The 21,229-nt window shown below is 37.7% G+C and overlaps 1 protein-coding gene across 2 annotated transcripts in view; it reads right to left on the bottom strand.

The window, feature by feature from the left end:
* The window catches only part of TSHR (thyroid stimulating hormone receptor), a 71,375-nt gene that overhangs the window by 13,026 nt on the left and 37,120 nt on the right, over window positions 1-21,229 (bottom strand). For both annotated transcript variants that reach the window (XM_009670487.2, XM_068946716.1), the window contains 5 exons: window positions 15,924-15,998; window positions 14,583-14,657; window positions 11,788-11,865; window positions 10,780-10,848; window positions 3,813-3,890 (listed from right to left, as the gene is read on the bottom strand). In XM_009670487.2, coding sequence (XP_009668782.2) covers window positions 3,813-3,890; window positions 10,780-10,848; window positions 11,788-11,865; window positions 14,583-14,657; window positions 15,924-15,998 — 375 coding nt within the window. The remainder of the gene's footprint in view (window positions 1-3,812; window positions 3,891-10,779; window positions 10,849-11,787; window positions 11,866-14,582; window positions 14,658-15,923; window positions 15,999-21,229) is intronic.

Below are 21,229 nucleotides of genomic sequence, written 5' to 3'. Positions count from 1 at the left end.
TATTAAGTTGGAAGACTATTGTAAATGGAGCTTTCTTCTTGAGGAAGATCCAGTGTCCACAAATTCCCATGCTAGGTAAAGATAGCTAGATGTCTAAACCAAAAATATCCTAACAAATTATTTACTAAAGTAAGCCAAATCATTTACACTTTCTGAGGGGCACAGGGAAGGGCCATAGTGTCAGGCTTCTCAGGTCGTTATGCAAGTTAACTGATCTCTGTCTCTCTGTAATTAACTCATAATATTAGTCTTTGTGAATAGCCAGTGATTAGTCTTTGTGACTAATGCTAGTCTACTGTAGTAGGGTGTACATAATTAAGCACCCACTTCAAGCACATTTCCGTCTCCTATGGGAGATGTTACTGGCCATTGGTATGACATAATGATAAATACGACTTCCCCGGTTTGCACTCATTATGACTTAGCCTTCTTCAGGCTTAGTACATATGTGGAAGTGTCAAAAACTATTTTATTCCTATTAAAATGGTTCTAATCCCCCAAGATCAACTAAGAGATCTACTGAATTGTTCTTGGAAGACACCTTGCTTTGTAACAAACTCTTCATACACTGCACATGTGGCATAATTCCTGGCTATCCATGGGTAATAGAAGTCCCTGAAATTGCTATTAAAATTACATTAAAATTAAATTAAAAATTAATCATGTATTGCACCCTTCCTAAGATTTTAGCTTTATAGTACTTGCAAGTCAGAAGATCATGAAGTGAAATAATCTGACTTTTTAAACCACTATTCATTTACTGCTATGTTTACTACTACTTACATGCCTTCTATACCTTCTGCCTTTGAGAAGCAATACTTCTCTGTAATGTCGCTGTACTACCATACCCCTCTTTAATTGTAAGCATTACTATAGATATTGTCAGCCATGGAGCTATATCATTCTACTGGGAGAAGGATAATTGACTGTTTAGACTGCAAACGTGAAACAGGTCCTGAGATTATGAAGGTCAATGCTAGCTGGGCTAGCACAATAATTCAAGTCATCTTGAGAAATCTAGCTTGAAAACACAGCATGAGAAGGAAGGGAGAAGAAAATTCTTTAGTTACATATGAATATCCTGGGAAGTAATCTCTAGCCCCTACACCAAGAGGTTTCGCATAGCTCACACACCTCTCAAACCTTGCCCCTCCAGAGCAGGCTTACCTTGGCAGCATTACATAGCAAAGCATTGGTCCACAACCCTTTCCAGCATCTCATTACTTGTACACCTCTCTAGCACAGTAACTACACTGGTGCACTAAATGCCCCCATTAAGCCAACATCTCTGCTGCTGCCATCTGTCATCTCCTTTAGACTTTAGATCCTGAGCTAACCTTTTGTCTTTTGCCATCCTTAGGAATGGATTTTTTTTGTCCGTTACGTCACCTGTAACCCCAGAGGGAAGATGTGCAGTGAGCCATGTGAGACCCCAAACATAACAGGACAGCACAATGTTTGTTTGAGGCTATATATTTATTGTGACAAAGTTTTATTGTAGTGGGAACATGGTATCCAAATAAAGTTATGATGTCAACTGAAAAATGTTTCTTGCCAGCTGCAAAATGAGAAAGGTCTTCTGTGGTGCTATGTGTACTATTAAAAAAAAGGGCTTATCAGACAAATACTAATGAAATAATTGCTTACTCAGCACAAACAGTGCCTCAGTCACAGCTGTGCTACAATGACCACTTCAGTGAAGGGGTGAGTGGCCTGAGCTCTCCCACAAGGCAGAAGCAGTAAAAATGAAGGTGATCCAGCCAGAAAGGAGGAGGAACATGTCTTCATGGGGGACAGCCACAAGGGCACCCTGAGCAGGAGTTTTAACAGCCCCTTAGTGATTTTTTTCAGATTTCCCTCCTGATCTGCTGCCTCCTGCTCCCACAACACTCTTTTCTGCTCTGCCTAGATGGGCAGTTAGTTCTTCTGGTGGTGGACTGGGGTCTGCATTTGTTTTTCTTGGCCAGAATACATAACTTTTAAGACACTGTCAGGAAACACTGCCTTCTCACTGCCGTCTCAGGATCTGGTCACTCATCAAAAAAAAAAAAGACGTTTATCCCTCAGATGATTCTGTCACAGAAAAAAGGTTAGTCCTTGATGGTATCTGTGGAGACACACTACAATGTGCTGTTGCCTTGACCTATTCTTCTCATCCCGAGGACTTTGCAGCTTCAAAGGAAGAAGTCTGGATTACATTCCTCTCTTTGCAGGAGAGAAGTGCTGGATGGGACAGCCCACTGGCTGGCAGTCAGGGTCACTAAACTTAGGGTGAGAGTTGTGATGCAATATTGTCCCTACTGACCCGCGCAGTCCTGCAGCAGCTTTTTGCAAAAGGAAGGGGACTGAACAAGCTGAATGGAGAGAAGAGCTAGCCCTCGTATTCCTGTGAGGATGACTGTAGGACTGGTGCTTCCTGACTCTGTCTTTCTGAGCTATTCTGAAAGAGGGTAGCTGGTGATGTGTCAGGTGCGGACAAAATGTCACCCCCGTGTCCTAGGAGGGGTTCGGCATAGTTTGCTTTTGGAACGACGCTGATTAATATAGGTTGCGCCTCAAATGTCCAATTACTTAATATACCTGCTTCGGAAGTATGACTGCATGCATGGTCTGTGCTTACTCCTCCCCTCAAGCTGGTGAAAGGAAAACTTGATACTTACCAGAGCTGGTCTCTGACCCTGTTTCTCAGGGCTCTGGTAATAACTCCAGTATAGCTTGTGGTAGAGAGAGGTGTGGCCCTAGAAGATGGGTCCTCAGACAAATCTTCCTCTTCGTCCCACAAGGCAAGGCGATTGAGATGGTTTAAGCAGAAGACAGGCTACAGTCCCTACACAGGCCTCATAATGCATCTGACTTCAGATGCAGTGGGGCAGAGAGAACCAGAGATTTGATGATGACCTTACCATTGAATGTCTGCTACAGCTTTGCATAGTAGGGGCACTGGTCTTAGTAGGTTATGACCAAGGCAACTTCCAGTCTGCTGTAGGCTGCTATGTAGCTGGTAGCAAGCTTGATTTTCTGCAGTGGGCTGGATTCTGGGAGAAAAATCTTGTTTTCTGCAGCTTTGATTATTATAGCTAGCTACTAGAATTCCTTCTGTGAACCACACACCATTATTCTGATGTAAAGGAATAATTCAGCATTATTCTCATGCTGTTCTCCTGAAGAGCATAAAGTGAAACTCTAATACAGAGTGAGCAGCAAGTATAATGTCCCTCTGCTAGCACCACCTCATTTTGCAGCAGTATGTCTGGAGGAAGGAATCTTGCTTTTCAGCACCTCAGTTCTCCATGATTGGGGGTCTACACGCTACATTATGTAACAAATGGACATACTTCAGAATACTTGCTTCTTCTTAAAGTTATTTGTGTCATTCTGTGCGTATAAAAAGTAGGAATATCAAAACTTGCTATTCCTAGTTACAGTGGAGAGTTCTCTGGAGGGCCATAAAATTAGACTGGAAGCCCAGAAGTAACTTTATTCTGTCTAAAATTTCTTTTTCACTTCTGTTTCTATTTCATTTACTTGTGTGCTACTACAGTCCTTAGTTTGTATTGGAATTGTGCTATGATTGTACTGTCATGTGATGGATTGTAGTACAGAGAGACTCTTTCAGGAGTAAAATTGAGAGGAACAATATTTTTAATGTAAAATACAAACATTTCTTAATTCAGTTTCTTAAACTACAGTTTTTGTTGCTGCTATTACTTTCTGTAAACTTGCCATTCCCCGCCCTTGCTGCTCTGAAGGAAAGTGCAACCTAAACTAGTACCATTTTTAATGCTTTCTCTACTTCCTTTTCTCTTACTCACAGGAGGGTTGGTCCACTGTGCACTCCCAGAAATGCATCTTCATTGATAACTTTCAAGTATTTATTCTTGTGCAGATAGCTACAGAAACAAAAAACAAAGCACAACATTATTTGGCAATAGTTAACCATATGTTAAGGGAAAAGATCTTCAGTTTACTTGCCTAAATAGATTAGCAAAAGGAATATGTATAGGGCCACTCTATCCCAACAACATACGGAGGTATAATCAGTTACTTTATTTTCTATGTACCCAAAAACAACTGCTAGGGAACAGGAAAAAAATACAGATTTGTTATTTTGAAAATAAATTAAATTCTCCCTCAACAAAAAACCAAAATAAATGATCAAAATAAATCATCTCTGCTCCAGATTCTGTTTCCCTCTTTACCTATAAAGGCATGCATGCATGCTATATCTTCAGTAAATATGTGTGAGGATGAAGTGAAATAAACTGCTTTACTTGCAACAGAATGAGATATGGGGAATTACATGACATTTACAGAAACATAGAATGAACTAACAGGAAACTAATTTCCTCTTGAGTTTGCTAATATAATTTTAACTGCTTTAAAGTCTCCCTAGGCAAGTGGGGACTCCCATATACAGGTCCACAATTAAGAATGAAGTTTCTTTATAAGACAAGCAAGGCAGGGAGAAAGAAGGAAGAGGATAAGCCTTCAGGAAGTAATGCCAGAAAATTAATGTCCATAAAAATAATATTTTACAATACTGGGAAAACCATGAACAATTTCCCTAATAGCCATCATCTTCCTGAAACACATAACGTTGTAAAATTCTCCTGTCCTTAAACATAATCAAAATAATCAAGGACCAGCTTTAATTACCATCACTCAGGAAACTGAAATATAAGAAAGAATGGATTCAGGAAGTAGGGAATTTTCAGAGCCAGGGTTTAAAGACAGGCAATGCAAGGCTCCCTGAACACTCAAAAGATTAATATAACTGAAGTGGGACAATCAACTTTAATTCATTTCTCTGTTTTTAGATTGCATTTAAAAGTGATTGACCTAGAAAAAATCTTGATTTTTAGTTGAATTCCTAGCTTGAGAGAGGCTAGATGTTTCTGTCTTCTCTATCTGACTTTTCTTCTCAGTAGCCTAAGTTAAAGTTTGTCCAGTTTGTAGAAAGACTTGTGAGAAATAACTGGTTTCAATTAATTCCACAATTACGAGTAGACAAAGAGAAAGAATAGATTTAAAAAACCCACAGGAGCAGTAGGAGAAGACGTGCCCTACTTTTCTGCCAGAGCATCAGTCACGCTGGACTTACTTAGGGCACTGAGCACATTTTATGACATTCTGTAGAGAAAAGAAGATGCTGAAATGAAAAAGCATGCATTACCTTTATGCATATGGTGCCAGCTTGTGTGTGTTACTTGTGTGTATTTGATATAGAGTTAGATTTAAAATGTGGTTTTGTTAACAATTGTCTAGGTAAAAAGCACTTCACAAAACACAACAGGCATATTAATTTCCTTGAAGAGGTGAGTTGTGCCTATTGTGCCAGCTGGGGCAAAGCTATATATATATAGATATATCTCCTATCAAACCTTTCTAAATTCTAGTCTCTGTAACAAAAATGCTATTCGCGATGGTGGTTGTCAATTGAGAAAAGTGTAGAAGGTCACCATTTTATCTCTGTGCTGGAAGAATCTTTCAAATTTAGATAGGTGAACTGGGGCTTAGCTGTAAAATGTCTAAGAATGTCAGAACAATTGTATTTTGGTATGAAAAAATCAAGTAAAGATTCTAAACCTATCCCAGTTGAAGTACATGGCAAGTTTTCCATTAACTCATTGTAAAGAAGCTTTTATTGGTCACCATAGTGAGAAATGAGAAGAAGCAAATGTGTTGCAGCTGGGTTATACAACACAGTCTCAGGGAGCGATGCCAGGATAACATTTCTGGCATGCTATTCATTCGACGTTACCCATGCCTAAAGTTTTGCTTCTCACAGAGAAAAATAGCTTACTTTATCTCCTCATTTATTTTTGTTCAAAAAAAGCTTTGATTCTTTAAAAAGATATGGCATAGTAGTATCATCTTACATTTCTGCTTTCTGGGAAAAATTCAGACCTTCACATTCTGTCAATGACAACTTAGTCCCTAGGTCTGTTTTGAGCTATTGCTTCAGTTTGCTATTTTCTTCAAGAGTTTCTGTCTGCAAGTCTAATACAAAAATCAAAAACAGAGCAAGAGGTAAGAATTAATCCAAGATTTAAACAACCACATCATAGTTTTGAAGGACAAGTAAACCTGCCTGACCTAAAAAAACTGTCTGTTCTAATCACTAGAAAATATTATACAACCAGATAATTGCTTGCCCAATTTTGAAATATTTCCCCTGACATTTGAACACCAGTGTGAGTGATAAACCTGAAATATAATAGTTTACATATGTGATAAACATCTTCAAACTTACAAATAGAAACAGCCAGCTAGAGGCTTATGGGAAGTTCATAACCATGCGTTACAAAGGCAAGGCTACAGTGTTAGCTGCCAGTTTTACTAGATGAGTCAGGCCCATCAGAATGTACGATTTCCTGACACTAATTGATTTCAGTTGTTTAAGCCCTTTTATTTTTGATAGTTACCTTTGTTAACTGGAAGGAAAGACTGTCTTTGGTAAATACTCATTTGACAAAGAAAGTTTATGTATAGCTGGCATAGCTGCTTCTGAGAGTGACTTTAATCCTGCTTTTACTGATAGTTAAATGCTGCAGAATGCCATTTAAATACAGTTCAGAAAAGAAAACAAAAGCAGTGGTACCCACATGCTAACAAATGTTAGGAGTCTATGAAATCACATGGGTGAAGTGAAATATTTATATTAAGTAGAGTATGCCAGCATAACAGTCATTCTGGAAATTTGGTGGAATGCAGGCAACCAGAGAGAAACCCAGCCTAATACTGGGGTGTAAAGTGTACAGAAAATACAGAGCAGGCCATGCTGATGGTGTCATAGTGCTATAAGCAAAAGAGGGCTTTTCATGAGATTAGTTCAATAATCTAGCCTTTTCAATGCATAGTATGGAGTCCCTATGGACTCCAGTTCCATAGGAAAAATGCTCAGTTCCAGTTTCCCTCAAAAAAAAAAAAAAAAGAATTGTAAAAGTTTCAGCAAAGGGTAACATGAATGGCTTTAAAAAAAAAAGCCTGGAAACGGGACAACTGAAAGAACATATGATAGAGGTCTACAAAATCTTAAGTAATGTGTTACCAGGTAAGGATCAGTTGTTTGTTGCCTCTTCCAGTCCAAGAGTGAGGGGACATCAAAGGAAGTTAGCAGGGGACAGGTTCAGAGTGAACAGAAAGAGGTGGTTCTCCACACAAACTGCAGTTAAGCTGTGGAAGCTCCAATATCTTTGTTTATCTTTCTAATACTTTTTTTTCTGATTAATGTTGACAGTAAAGAAAGGAACTAAGTCAACCAAAAGAAACTGCAAAACTCTCCTGCCCAAACCCTCTACTCTCACATTCTTGTTTTTCTAACAAGATTATGACTGACCCAGCAATGCACCTTTGTTGCCTGGGGATCCTCTCTGATTTCCCCCTTTTCTGCTTCCATGAATTCAATTCAGAGTGTAAGTAGTCTTCCTTCATATTTTTCCAAAACTGAGTCAATTCAGAGACTGTGTAAAAGATTTCTACTTCTCTTCTTCCATAGTCCAATGTCATTCATACCATCCCCCTTACTACAGCTGGACACACCTTTCTCCTGCTTTTTTTGGTTGGATTATTTCACAGCTAAAGTTTATTGTAGTCCCACAACCAGTTTTATCAACAGATCGAGTGATGGTCTTTGGCATGGGATAAGAATGAGGAAGGGAGTTCTTTCAACATTTTATTTCAAAGGATCCTTTACTAAAGAACTCTTTTTGACATCTAAGTAGGTGACAAACTGAGTAAAATTCCTGAGGTTCCTAGTAAGAATGTCTCATTGGCTAAATATGTATTAATTGATAGGATCTGCTTTCTTTCATCTTCTGATTTTAAAATAAGCCAGCAGAGCTTAATAAATGAGGAAAAAAACCAACATGATAGCCGCACATTTAAGTATCACCACTATAATGTTAAACGGCCTCTGGACATGTAACATGTTAGTCTATTTATATTTCCTGTTGTATCATGAAACGAAGTTAAAGAAAAGGAAGAGAGAACAGGGAAAAGAGATGCACTGGTAAATGAGCAATACTAAGGAGTCATATACTTCTATTACATTATTGTTTGTCTTGACTCTGATCTCAGCCAAGCATTTTGAATGATCTCTGTGACCGTATACTACTTGTGACCCAAATAGATTATTTGGGGGTTTATTTTTTTAATTAGATGTTGAGATTGTACACTTTCCATGTCAGTAATTTAGACAGCTCTGTAAAAGCACATCTCAAATAGATTTAGGCATTCACTGGAAATATTTTTTTATAAACTTCTTTCCCCACCAACTTCCTTGCAGAAATAAGCATTGCTACAGGAGCAGCACTTTGCAGAAGTCAGATGGAGGGATGCAGTTCACACTGGATATTAATGATACATTAGAATGGGGAATCTGCGTTTCAGAGGAACACTGTTCAGTTAAAATATTATTTGCCTCCCTCATTCATGTTCTTTTACTTCCCTGCCTTTTTAAAGCAGCAGTAAAACATATACATTGCTACCAATGTTTGCTGTAAAGCACAGATGCTTGTTGGATGAGAAGATTTAATGGGGAGCATCATTACTTAGTGTGGAAAAGTAATGGAAAACATTAGAGCACATATCTGCATTGCTTGGTTTTGCTCTCCTGAATGACACAAGTTTTGCAGTACTGCAAGAGTGGTTGAAAGGCACACTGCATGGTAGAAGACATCCTCTGAGATTCCCAAAATTGGTTATGATTAATAGATGGAATATAGGGCCTTCCAATGATTAATCAAAAATGAATTTTTCTTTTCCCTTTTCTGCTTGTTTTCCTCCTTGAGGCTGTCATTTAAAACCCATTAAAATTTATTTCCCTCACTCTCTTCCTCTTTTTTTCTCTTCTTTTTCCTGAAGTCCAAAGGGCCTTGGATCAGACCCAGAGGGAATAGGTACATTCTTCACTGCACAGTGTTGGATAAACAGGAGTTTAATTTAGAATGTCAGATTACAGAAAATGAAATATTTGCCTTTTGCATTAACTTAATGTTGCTGCTAGAAACAACAAATCTCCGAGCTTTCACTTAATAAAATTATACCTTATCTTGCAATAGGGTAAACAAACAACTTCAGAAAATCAACTTAGAAATTTCAATATAGTTTATTGAACAGATTACCACTGATGTTCTGCTACCTAGTTTACTTTGTAAATCTGGGATGGTGCTTTGCTCCAGGTAATGTCATATGATTTAATTAGGAGAAAACTGTGTTGTAATGAACCATTTTTACTCTTGGTGGAAGAAGCCCTGAAGGTAAGCAAGTTTTTGGTTCTCTTTTTTTTATTTACATAACTAGGACATCACAGCCAGTCTCTGGAAAGCTTCACTTAAACAATATTAATTGTAAACTTTTTCTAAAAGAAAGTGAACAGTATCTGCAGAACCTGGTATGTGTTGTCTGCTTCTCTACTTCTAGCCAGTCCAATAAAGCAGATGTTTAGGGCTCCCTATTAAACTACATTTTCACTTAATTCTTCAATAACAAGAAAAATTCCAGTGAAGCCAGAAGTAATAGTACTTGCAAACTAGCAGAGAAACAAAAAGAAAAATTCTTGGAAATTCAACTCCAAACTGTGTTTCATCAAAATGTAAAAATAAAAGAAATATACGAGCTGAGCACAGTTCATATATTGGCTAAGCCTTAGAAAAAATATTAAGTGTTGCATATACAGCTGAGAAGGATTCAGTCAAGATACTGGATTCCATTCACCAAATTTTACTTTTTGTGATTTCTGTGGGCACTAGTACAAGTACTATGTCATCATGAAAAACTTCCTGTCTCATATGAAAGTTCAATGTAACTGAACCAACGTGAGTGAAATAAGACCTATCCCAAATCTTTAATTAAACTTGAACCTTTCCAAAGTTCAGGAAGTCTGTCCAGCTGTTAAGGGAATAAAGGCAGTTTGAAAAGATTAAGAGCATGTGAAGAATACCATTATTATAGAATTCAAACACTTTTTAAAACAAAGGAGTACCAAAATTAATCATACGTATCCTAATATACCTCTCTGGTTAATTTAGGAACCCACGATGAAGAAATCTCTTTCTCATGAGACCTCCCGCCAGACTCTTCAGTCAAGCCCTGTCTGCAGGAGCTGAATATGCTTTGAGAAAGTGGAACCTCTACAGTCTTTTGCGATTTGTCCTTTGCAAACGATTGATGCACATTATTATGTGTATGGTATGAAAAGGTCATTCATGCATGACACAGTAGTTTCCCAGAAACTACTATGAAAGAAGGTAATGGGAAAAATGGAATGGTTGCTTCATGCTTTTGCCATGTCCATCTCTCATTTCCAGTGCAAATGACTGGTTCTTCTCAACCGCTCCCAACACCTTATACCACTCTCCTTTTTTCCAGAGAAAAGGTTTCTGTAAAATGGCTGCTGGTATTATCTTTATTACACTTATTAAAATAATCTACCTTGTAAATACAGCAGCATAATTATTTCTGAAATTATCTTAGCAATATTAATGATCAAAAGAAATGTTATTGACAGATGTAGCTTCAAGCCGGAAAGTTAATCAAAATTTACACTGGACTTACCTGCCATGATTTTATTTCTAAGATATAAAAAAGTATATCAGATCAAAGCACACTGTAAAAGACATTAAAAAGCCCATATTGTTATTGTTAACTCAAATTAATATCCTTTCCTTACTCCTTAAAAACAATTAGAATAATGTATGTATTTGAGAGCCTCAAACAGGCATAAAGTGTTCATCATAAATTTTTTTTTCTGAAAGAAAAGAATGATCTGCTACTTACACAGCATCCAGATTTGTCCCATTAAAAGCATGGCCTTGGATGCTGGTAAAACCATTATTGTACAATTTGCTGCAAGTAAAAAAAAAACATTAGTTTATTTTGAGATGTTTCAATAACTAAATACCTAACGTCTTATGTATCATTTTTCTCAGCAACAGCACATTTATAGATAGTTAATTTTAATCTCTTGAAGAAGAAACAATTATAGCACAAGGTCAAACAGATGCCCAGCAGCATTTTTGAGTGTAGCTGAATCAAGAACACCATGTGGCAGGTGTGCTATCTTTTACTTCTTTCTACAACAAAGATAGAACAAGACTAAAAGACTTTCCCATAATTTTCTCACCCTCAAGCTAAAATCAAGGAAACAAAATCCTGCAAAGACTGATTAAGGAAGGCTAAAGGAAATACATAACAAAATAAGTGTGGTTTTAATGTAAGGCCTGGCTGAATTTGCGGAATTCTTTCTTTTTGCTCAGTGCTCACTTCCCTATCTCATAGTCATTTTCTCTCCCTTCCCCTCCATCCTTTCCTGTGGCTCACACTGATTTTGACTTGTATAACTGAACTGTGTTTAACATTTCTTTCACCTCAGATCTGGCTCCTCTGCCACTTGCCACCCGTTCGTATGTGTTCGTATGCACTTAGGTTGCAAAAAAAAGTTTGACACAGTTCTAAGCATGCTGTAGCTTAATAGAAGTAGAACTCTGCAAATTTTCCTCTTTGATTTTCTCCAATATAACTGTTCTCTGCCATTATAATCATACTATATTCTGGGGTATTTTTAATGCTTAGCATAAACCAGTCTAACAAAAAGCAAAAGACCTCATTCAAATCACTGTCAAAGGATTTATGTAACCTATATGATGGATAATGCTTGTCTATGATGTTTCTCTGTTACAAACTACTAGAGAGTAGGACCGAGTTATTTTTAACGTGTTATCATACGTTTGATAGACCAAGGCAATGTGACTGCTTTGTGACTTAAAGAGAACTGGGAGAACTTACAGAGTAAGAGATTCATTACAGAGCCCATGGAAAGCATTTGCAGGCACTGAAGTCATGAATGGATTATCTGCAATTTCACTGAAAAAGGAAACAAAAAATCACAATCAAACATCTGCATAACAGAGCAGATTCTCTAAAATAGTTTTATTATTAAATGTTTTCTGCCTAGATAATCAATATAAATATAATTGGTTAGTTATACCTAAGTCCTAAAGCTGTATATGGAAAGGCTAAGAATCAAGCACCTTCTAGCATTCAAGAAGAGAGCTTTTGCAGTAGATGAGTTGTATAATCTTGGTAAGGTGTGCCTAACCTGCGTGATTCTAGTAGTTATCAGCACACACTAATCCCTTCTCTTATAAGCCAAAGAATCAGGAAGGTACGTCATGCTGCAATGTCAATTGAGTTAGCCCAAATTAATTTAAAGCTCAGATCCTGTTCTTTAGCTGAGCTCAGTTAAACATTAACAAGTTTACAAATAGATATATTATTCAAGACAGAGACATTTCACTTTACAGAACTGCATCTAGCACAAAGGAAATAAACAAATTACTATGCAGCCTAATCTAATGATTCTTCTCTTGTCCAAATGAGTGTTTTACTGTCTGCCATTTCTTGAATACTTTTTAAATCCCACTCTGCAGTCCCCAGAAAGTCAATTTATGCTCAGAGCAAAACTCTAGTGTGGTAAAAGAAGTAAAAGAAAACTGAAGAGATTCACTACAACTGAACTGAAGAAAGGAAAGAGAGAGGAAAGAGCTGGCAGGAACTTCATTCTAAGCAGTTTTCACTGATAGGTGGTTTCAATGACAAATTGTTTTGGTTTGCCATTTTTTCAGATTGGTTTACTTTTCTAAAACAAATATTTACTTTTTGAAGTTTGCCGAGTGACCGCAAAAGCCAATATGGATATAAACAATGCTTTTTTCCACAGTTATACCTTATTCATCATTTAGAAACCTATTATTCTTCAAGAACAGAATTATTCTTCAAGAAACAGAAACTGTCTCTTGACATCTATCTTGGTAGACACCCACGTCTATGCGGTGATTACATACGGACCAAGTGTAATATAGGAAAATCAAGAACAGTGTAATCTGAAGATAAGAAACAAACCCTAATGATGATGCAGCAGGTGATATTTCCTCGTGAGGTCTCAGCTGTTATGTTCCTTTAAGAAGGAACCTGACTGTGTCAGGTGCAAATCCTTGAAGGGAGAGATAAATTGATAAATTGATCCTTTTCTTAAGGTGCTACTGAGCATGCTCTATAATGAGCATAGAGAGAAGGTTTTTGAGAGATTACAATGAGTAGCAGGCAAGAGATTTGCAGTATGGATTTAGGAACCTGGAATTAGTGTAGAAATAGCTGAGAGAGGCAGAGAGCAGACAGATAGGCCTTAGAGGTGATGAAAGGCAGTTGCTAGGGGCTTGAGCGAGTGAGCAGATCTTACTGTCGCTTAGGAAGTCATTGAGTTGGCTGAAAGCAAAGACACAAATGGAGGGTGGTATAAACTCTTTTTGCTTCTGTTTTAGGCTGTTCTCTTCCAACTCTCTCTGTTTAATCTGAGTAGTGTTCTAATTTACAATCTAAGAGAGCTTTGTCTAAGTCTAAAGGCTGTTTGGTCTTCAGGGAACTCCCTAGTTCTTCTTCAGAAGATGCAGATGTATATGCCTCAGATGCAGGTGTATCTGCCTCAGGCTCTGGCTGACTCGGGCTTCCAGCCTAAAGATCAAGCCAAATGTAGCAGCTCCAGGTTATGGTGTGTGAGGTAGTCTGAGGCTAGAGTATGGTACCTGCTGCTTTGGGTAGCAGGTGTAACAGCAGATCCTTCGGAGGGAAGTTATAGCCTGCAGGTGTAGCTTCTGTAGCAAAAATCTGGTATTTCTGCATCTCTCTGAGGTTTTTCCTCGCCAGCAGCAGACCATGAACGCAGTGTGGATTATGACCAGTCTGACTAAGAACACCTCTTAGTAGCACTGAAACAGCTCCTGAGGTAGTTGACCTGTGGTTGTGTTTTGGCAGGTAACCTTCTATCACAACACTTCTGATTGTTATTAGCCTTTTCCTAGTCCATCTAGCAGTCAAGACTCTTCCAGGCAAATGCTGCTATGATTTATATATATTGCTAACTCCTCTCTAGGATTAAGTAGTGGCCAAGATGCTTCTACCTTGTGTCTCCTCTACATGCAAGCCTTCATCCAGGCTTTGGCTTGATTGCAGCTCAGAGTTTGGAATTGTGAAAGGCTAGTACACAGAGATGGATGTAGACTTTGCTTTCTGAGTGCCAGCAAACACCTGCTTGTTGGAAGGAGAACTCTGTTTCTCTCTATAAGGATAACAGTGGGAGATGTCCTACATCTATATTCCCTCTCTTTCTCCAAGAAATTGTTCTGTGATTTGCTCCAAGCTATGTATGTTGTGGCACAAAGATTTAGGAGGCTCTGAGGTATTTTGGCGGCTGCAGGATGGATGTAGATGCGCTGTGCCAGCTGGAGCTGACCTCACTGGTGTGACTCTTGTGAAACCAAGGCATTCCTGACCTTTGGTTGATTCAAGAGAAATGTGATTGTCTGTCCATGTGTCCAAGTCTCATCCAGATCAAACTTATGATGCTAGATGATCCAGCATTTCCTAGATTTGGTATTAATGATTATTGAACTATAACTTGAGGAACATAACTTGTTTTGGCAGACTTATTTGATACTTTTCTTTAAAATGGAAGCCTTCACTGTAGGGTTTCTTGTGGTCTGAAGTCAGCAGTGTTCTTGCCAGCTATGAGAACAGATACTTACAGCAAAAAGTTCACATCAGATGAATAGATTTTGGTGAGGTCAGGAAATACTTTGAGTCCAGTATTAAAAATCCCACTAAAACAGAGGAGAAACAGAAAATTACATGAAGCAGACTACTGAAAAGAAAAAAGGAAAGAAAAAAAAAAGTCACTTTAGAGCATTCAACAATGCAGGATGGTTATTTCATATTCCATTGGCAATCAGTTTGCATGTAATCAACTGTTAAAATATAAGGACAGTAGAACAAGTAACAAGTCAAAATATCAGATGCTATGATAAATCGTAGAATCTAAAAGATGTAAATTTGGAATAATAAGATAGCTAAGCAGATCTGCAGAGGGAAGTAGCCAGTGAAAATGGTAGGGGAAAAATAATTATAACTCCAGATTCACTTGGCAGATTTAGGCTGCTTCAAACAGTAAGTTGGACCCCCAAATTCTCTATCATTTATTGAGGCTAAGAAAATATCTCTAAATACTTCTAAAAAGAGAAACAATCTGGTGTTCCAACTGTCAAATTTTACATGAATACAGGTAATGCTCCTTATTTCTGAACTCCTGTAGAGTGAAAATAACTTAAGAAAATATAGTTATCAAATTTGAAAACTATTTTCCTGAAATAAAATAATTCTGATTATACTCTTTTTATTGCTTCCAGATACATTGGAAAAATCTGGAAAATATTTCCTCCTCGTTGCTACCCCTACCACATGCATACCACCCTTTCTACAGTCTTCCTAACACTACTCAAAATCATAGAAGTTATGCTTTTTCTCTTCCTCATTCTCTTATGCTCTGATTTTGTAATTTCAGGGTTTCATTACTCTGTGCTGCTCTTGAGAAACTTCTTGGGAATATGGAGGAACTCTCCAGGCCTCTCTCTGCCATGGAAATTATATGAAAACTGGTGTCTACAGATTAGCTTGTTGGGTGTAGCTGATGGGTATTTACATATATATATATCTGTAAGTATGAAAGATGTGCATATTTCTATTGTGTCCCTCTTTCCAGTATTCCCAACCCAAATATGGTAAGACAATTCTAATCCTTAATAGAATACTAGCTGTAGACTTTTACCAGGCAAATGTCTGTACATCTTAGCTATTTAATAGATAAGAAGAATGACAAAGTTACTAATGAATTTGTGAGCATTTTTCCCTTTCTAGCAAAAGCAAAGGTCTAACCAAGCAGGCTTTCTGTTTTTAAAATAAAGCAATAGGGAAAAACATTGCAACAGGCTCCAAGATGAAAAGAAAAGAAGCAAAACTGCTATACTCTGAAGACTTTCAAGAGTCATCTGTGAGCGTTAAGTGCCGACCACTTACAGGTGCCAAATACTTACAGGTATTTCAACAGTGGGAGGTTCTTAAAGGCATCTGGATCTATGTAACCCAAGTTTCTAAGATTTCGAATTTCACTGTAGAAAAAAAAAAGGGGGGGGGGAACATTATCGCATTGATCTCATTATTATTTATTGAACAGGAGCCAACAATATTAAAGTGAAATTTCAGGAAACTAACTCCTGTAATGAGAGCTTTTGTACTGGCTGGTGAGAGGTCACAATGCCTTTTGAGTAATCTTACACTGAAGAATTATCACTTGGATAGATGCAGTCCTGGACACAAGCTAGTTTCTTTAAGCAGGAAGAAACACCTGACTCTTGTTTATGAGTCGTCAGACTTGATCAATTCTGCCTGCTAATATCAGAGTAATAGCATATGGTTAAGGCTTGATGCAGCATTAGGAAACATGGGGAGTTTTGTGTCTGTAAAATTAAGTAAAAGGAAGAAAATTGAGAATAAAAACTAATATTTGATTTCCTATGAGTCTACAATTGGGGCCACAGTCACATTCATCCACAGTCGTCATTACTACTGTCAGGTAAACCTCCTACCTTGTAACTTAGTTGTAACATGTGCCTTATTAATGTAAGGTAACATAAAAAATGTTTAAAATATTTTAAAAAGAGCTAATAACTACAAAGGGAGAATCTTTTCTAGGGTGATAGGAGTGGGATTTAGACATAAGAGTTTTATTACTAGTTCTAACAGTTATGCACTATAACATCCTAAAAAGTTAATATGACTCTATGCCTTAGTTTAGCCACAGTAAAATGGAAATAAAATTTCCCGCATAATATGCAAAACTTGCATGTTTTTGCATTCAAAGCCCTTCACATTCACTAAGCCTCACAATCCTCTGTACAGTTACTATTTTGTGATACACAGATGAAATACATTTTAGGTAGGGCAGATGAGATCTCCTGGAAGTCATCTTGTAGAACAGAATACAACAGCAATTTAAAGTAATTCTGGGCCTTTTACCCTGGTATGTTCTCAGTGATATCCATCCAGATGAAACAGTGTTTCGGGTAAGTTAATATAGTAGCACTCATCATAGCAGCTGGAGTGAAAGGTGGGTTGGGAGAGCAATGGCACTGCAAGATATAGTTTAAACTAGTGAAGTTGGTCTGGATCACATATGTTCTTAGCTGTTCTCTTCTTCCTGTCAAGGCATGTTTCCCACCACTGTGCCATCTCAGGGGTCTTCTCAGGCCATACTCAGCACTGCTCATTGAGTTTCCGTGTCAGCTTCATCCTCAAGCTTAATGCTATCAAATTGTTTTCCATTAAAACCTTAGCTCATCTTGTTTAGCCATGTGCACTGCCCACTGAGGTCACTAGAATTTGACTACCTTCACTGTAGTTGTTTGTTTTTTTTTTTAAAGCCTGCACAACTGAAAAAAAATATTAGGAAAGAAAACATATGCCTGTGTTTTACCTGTGTCTTTATTTCCTCAGTTGTTAAACTGTAACCTTACACATTTAAACAGTCTAGCTTCCTGATATGTCTGATTATCCAATAACAGGCCAGCTTGTCGGAGAGCTTCTTATCGCTTTATAAGATTATCGTATGCCAAGCCTCTCCTCGACAGATCATCTTTTTCTCATAGAAATCTCTCTAGGGATTCCCCTTTCTGTGGGATCCTGGATGTTTCGTAGCCTTATTTTTGAGAAAGGTTCTAGCAGTACTACAAACTGCTTTTGTACAAATGGCACAATGGTGGGGTCTCTCATCAGTATGTGCTATGTATCCAGAAACCTTGCAGTACTACAAACTGCTTTTGTACAAATGGCACAATGGTGGGGTCTCTCATCAGTATGTGCTATGTATCCAGAAACCTTGCTCATGTCCGTTGCTCATGTGCATTGTGCTGGTATCGTGTAGGTGTGCTAGGTCATGTGTTTCCAAAAGTTGTGACTTACTGCTCCTGTTACAAAATCACAGCTTGCACACACAAATGCCGTGCAGATTTGATGCTTTCAGAGAGAGATTGTCTAACTGCACGCTGGGCTAGATAGCACGTGTTCACTGTGGCTATTGAGGAAACCCAAGGTCCATAGGAGGACCTGTTGTAGCACTCAGCTGAAATGTAACACTCTTGCAGTGCTCTGATTAACCTCTTTGGCTGGAGAATCAGTTTCGTCACGGCAGCCAGCTGGGAGATGTGCACATTTTCTCATGCCCCCTGTTTTCATCTTCAGACCTTTTTTCTATTATACTTGATAGCTTATTAGTAGTCATATTAAGGATTCCTCTTGCCTTTGAAATTGACTTTGCACTAAACATTTCCCCAGATTGCTGCAGAGCCATCGTATAATAAATCCATTGACTCGCAATGATCTATTTAGCTCTATAATTTTCTGTCCTATTTTTCTTGTTACTTCCTTCAAATCTCCAACAGTACTTTGTGCTCTTTTTTTCTGCCTCTTTTACAGAGCTCATCAGTGGATTTGGATGGCTCAGGTCATTTAAATTGACCCCATTCTGAGACTTGCAATGAACACAGCAGGTCGTTATATTAAGTCATGCTTAACAATACAGAGGGTAGTGTACCTCTTTGCCTTCTGTTGATGCAAAATAGAGTAACATACTCTTCATTCCTTACATCCTACTGCCCATAGTTATGTCATCAGATTTCAAATTCTTTCATTGTGGATCAGAAGTCAACTAATGACATCCTTCTGATTTACTGTCTATAAAAACAGGTTTATGAGTTCTAATGATATTCTCTCTTTTTTTTTTAATTTGGTGAGTTGAAAATGTATATATTTAGTAGGCCAATTTTTATGAAACCCAGGCCACTCCGTCTACTGTTATCTCTGCAGGACAGTTAAGTCTATATATAAATTAACAGTAGTATGATTTTATAGTCTCTAATGAGGTTATAATGTGTTACCTCCTAGATCTCCTTTTTCAGAATTGAAAAAGAATTCTCTTTTCTATTCTTCCAGCCTATTTTAAATCTCTAAGCTAAGAAAATTAATCTGTGAAGACTTGTCTCTTCTTAAAAAATTTGCAAAACTATGTTAACATATTTACTTTCCTGAAAAATGCAAAATACGCGTAAGGAATCTTGCCAAGACGAGGCACTGCTCTGCATTCACTTAACATACTATTACACTGTAATTAACTATATCTGAAGAAAGATAAAGACATCATGTATACAGTATTTCCATATTCCACAGTTCTTTAACATGATTCCGCATACGAAGACTATTTCTTCTTTTTGAAAACAATGGCTAAGAATAAATCAAAGAACTATGCTTGTAACAATCAAAGCACTGAGAAACATACATGAAGATATACATATTAGCTTTCCTTGAGATAAATAAGCAGCTCAAATAATTTTAGTCCAAAATAAATGCCAGAAATCTCATTGACTCTTCATTTTAAAGAATATGGTTTCGGTCTTTGCCCCAAAAGCCAAGTTCAGTCTCAAAATAACTCTTGTATCCAGACTTGTATCTGGCAATGTGCCATATTTAAAAAGAAAGACAATCATCAGTAATTAAAATTGTGTGTAAAAAAAAAAAAAAAATCAAAGATTATATGCTAGTCACTTTTTATTAAAAGTGAGGCATAAGGTTAGGTGGTAGAGTCAAATTAAAAATGTCCCTTCAAGGCTCCCCCTGCCCGCCTTGAAATCTGAATTGAAGTATTGAATAAGGTAAAGGGAGCAATCAAGCAGAGCCAAAAGCAAGAGCTAAAGATGGGTAAGATATTAATGGCTCCTTTTGTCTTTAACTTCTGTGACTGTGCGGTAAGCAACTTTTGGAATTCTTCACCATGTAATACAAAATGAATATACAACAGCTTTAACCTGGCAACCTAGATGAGCTCATGATAATGATTATTTCAATCATATGTGGGTGTATCTTATTTGTGTTATAGAATACTAGAAAATGGAAATCTGTTTGTGTGAGGTGATAAGTTTCATCTATGAATCCCTGCCTGAATCAACTTGAATTAAATTAGGATCCAGTGTCAAGAAAACATATGGAGACTTTTTTCACTGTGAAGAATAAATCTTATATTTCTTTGTTTAAAAGAAGAACCTATCTCAAAAATACTGGAAAGTCTTCATAATTTAAAGAAATTTACCTTGAGGGCTGTTTTTGCCAAGAGCTAGAACCATTTTTGGAGCTACAGCATTACCTGTTTCTAGGCCCTCATGATGAACCTAAAGTAGGTAGCCCCTATCCTCTCGAAGTTGGGCACGCTAAACCTCCTTCAGTATATGGCACAGTAGTTTGGCACTGGCAAGCATACCTGTGCTGTAATCATTTTAGAGGTCTGCAAGACTGTGCATCATCAGCCCGTTTGACTTGTGGAACTTGCTAACTGAGACTTCAGGACAGCACCAGCTGTTGTGAAAGCACAGTATTCCCTGACAGCCTCGAGCCATCAACAGGGCACGTGTTTCTGCTCATGTCCCTTTCAGGGAGCCCATGATTATAATCATAAAGGTTATCACTGACTGGTATATCAGCATTTCAAAAGAGAATAAACACACATCAATTTAACCAACTGCGTGTATCGAACAAGCCTGTTTCAGAACCGTGGCCTCTATTTCCTGTTACCATCCCTTAACACTGTCAAATACCCTACGGGCAATCTGCAGGCTAGCTAATATAGGTATCAGGAAACTGGGCTTTAAGTTGCCACTTAAATTGCCACTGGAATCATAATTACAGGACAAAACCCAGCCAAGTTATCTGAGAAACAAAAGTGGGAAAAGAGACATAAGACAATAGGTAAATATGTGGATACAGTTACTAGGCCTTTAGCCCTCTCTATATGCTGCTATACTGAAGAAAAAGTTCTGCTCCATCTTTCCAGTTTTCACCACTTTCTCAGATGTTGCAGGGACACAAGGGTTTACTGATTATTTGCACGTTAAACTGATGTAGTTGATTACTATTACTGTTATTTTGCAGTATTCAAATATTCTTCGCACCTTTTAGCTACTTTCAACTGTACTGTTTCTGCATTTAAAAGATATCTTCTCAGTGTCAGTCTCTTGCTTCTCTCAAATTATTTTTTTTAGATATGTAGCAATCACACTCCCAACAGTGGAGTTTGTTTCGTAAACTTTAACTGACATGTTTTTTCCAGCACGGCCTACACTTAAAAAGCGGGACTTGAGCTTCCTTGCTACATGTTCTTTTGCTCCGGACCAAAATTATTTGAGGGAAAGACAGTCATCAGATCAGCCTTCAGTCTGAAAACGGATCATGTATTGGAGTGCCATGGAGTCATCAGGTCTTGGCTTGTTGCTATTCATAATATTCTGCATAAATGATT

The sequence above is a fragment of the Struthio camelus genome, chromosome 5, assembly GCF_040807025.1.
Source record: "Struthio camelus isolate bStrCam1 chromosome 5, bStrCam1.hap1, whole genome shotgun sequence".
Lineage (NCBI taxonomy): Eukaryota > Metazoa > Chordata > Aves > Struthioniformes > Struthionidae > Struthio > Struthio camelus.
Note: the sequence above shows the minus strand (reverse complement) of the source record. Positions and strands in the feature narration are given on the sequence as shown.